We start from the raw sequence: 2,049 nt of genomic DNA on the forward strand, positions 1-2,049 counted from the left end.
GACTCGTGGTAACCTTTTTTGTGCCAGAGCACGTGTGGCATGGCCATTCCCTGGGGATGACTAGCAGTGGCACAAATTATGCCACTGCAACTTGTCTCTGGGGAAACAAACCTCCACACTCATGTGGATACAGTCTACATGACTATGTTTTTCTTTAAATTTGAGCTGAGTGTACTGATGCATTCTTGGAAAGTTCATATAAATGCACAGGTTGGAAAACAAAGAAATATTGGTATTATTGAATTCAGACTTAATTCTGAGAGCTATTATTTGGGGACATACTCTGATGTATACAGCTCCCTATTCAGAAATAAAGGTTAGGGTTTTTTGTGGGGGAGGAGGGTTATTTCTTTTGTTTTGCTTTTTTTGGATATGATAAAAGTTGTAGGTGAAACAGCATACATCTCCTACATTGAGATAGTGGGTATATAGATCAGAGAGGTTTGCTTATTAGTTCTCCTCTAATGACCATTAATTTATCTTCTTTGAGAACATTTTGTTTCTATCATTTATCTCCTTTGTCTTCAGGCTTCATGACTACACCAAAAGTCACCAAAGCTGAGGAGATGAAGCAAAGAAACCAGACTTGCATGACTGAGATTGTGTTCCTGGGATTCTCAGACTTGCACGAAATCCAAGTTCTGCTCTTTGTGCTGGTGTTAGCCATCTACGTGATGGCCCTCCTGGGGAACACACTGATAATTATTGTCACAGTGACCCAGCCAATTCTTCATGCACCCATGTACTTTTTCCTCAGGAACTTGTCCTTCTTGGACATTGGCTTCACCTGTGCTATAGCCCCCAAACTGCTAGTGAATCTGCTCTCAGAGATCCAGACAATCTCCTTCACAGGCTGTGGTGTTCAGATGTTTTTCTTTCTTCTCTTTGGCCTCACAGAGTGCTGTCTGCTCTTTGTCATGGTATATGATAGATATGTGGCTATATGCAGACCCCTGCAATATACTCTCAAGATGAACCAGAAAGTTTGCACTCAGATCGCTGCTTTTTCATGGACTATTGGGCTACTAGTAGCTTTTGGACAAACAATTTCAATGTTTACTCTGCCTTACTGTGGTTCCAATCGAATTAATCATTTCTTTTGTGACATTTCCCCTCTGCTGAGACTACCAGCACTGACACCTACAGGAATGAAGTTTCTGTTGCCACAGTCACCATTGTCTTCATTCTGGTCCCTTTTTTGCTCATTCTCTTGTCCTATATCTTCATCATCTCCACAGTCCTCAGGATGCCCTCAGTAGAGAGCCAACACAAAGCCTTCTCCACCTGCTCATCACACCTCATTATAGTTTCTGTTTTCTATGGTACCATCATATTTACTTATATGAGACCCAAAACTATGTATTCTCCAGATGGTGACAGGCTTCTCTCCCTGATGTATACAATAGTGACACCATCAGTTAACCCCATTGTCTACAGTTTAAGGAACAAGGAGGTGAGGGTTTCTCTTAGGAAATCAATTGGGAGGAAAACTTTCTTTCAAGGTCAATGGGCATGAGACGTTGATTCTCATGAATAACACTTAAGGGGTCTTAGGTGATCTGTCTTGGGTAATTTATGAATTAGGGTCAACAGGGTGATTCCATATGATTTTTGGAATGGAGGTATGTATATGTCCAAAGTAGGCAGTATACCACTCTAGAAATTCAGTTGGGTACCTCAGAGTTGATCACAAGCAATTCTTTGGTCATATACTGAATGAAATAGAATTCTGGGCACACTGATGGCTCATATTCAATTCCCTATAGATTCATAGATCCATATACACTAAGGCTTGAAGAGACCTCAGAAGATCATCTAGTCCAGCCCCCTGCCCCAGGGGCAGGAAGTCAGCAGGGGTCATAGGATCCCTGCAAGATAAACATCCAAATGTCTCTTTATGGTGTTCAAAATGGGTGCTTGAACCACTTCCAGTGGCAGTCCATTCCAAACCTTGGGGGCCTGGACAGTAAAGAAGTTCTTTCTTATGTCCAGCCTGAAACAGTCATGGAGGAGTTTGTGACCATTTGACCTTGTCATCCCTTGTGGCGA

At 42.0% G+C, this 2,049-nt stretch overlaps 1 protein-coding gene across 1 annotated transcript; it reads left to right on the forward strand.

Moving 5' to 3' along the window:
- The first annotated feature begins 566 nt into the window (after positions 1-566).
- LOC102380770 (olfactory receptor 10A4-like) lies at positions 567-1,516 on the forward strand. The gene is given in 2 exon segments (XM_014525852.2): positions 567-1,131; positions 1,134-1,516. Coding segments are annotated over 2 exon segments (948 nt in total).
- Positions 1,517-2,049: the final 533 nt, after the last annotated feature.

Source organism: Alligator sinensis, unplaced genomic scaffold (genome assembly GCF_000455745.1).
Source record: "Alligator sinensis unplaced genomic scaffold, ASM45574v1 scaffold186_1, whole genome shotgun sequence".
Classification (NCBI taxonomy): Eukaryota; Metazoa; Chordata; order Crocodylia; family Alligatoridae; genus Alligator; species Alligator sinensis.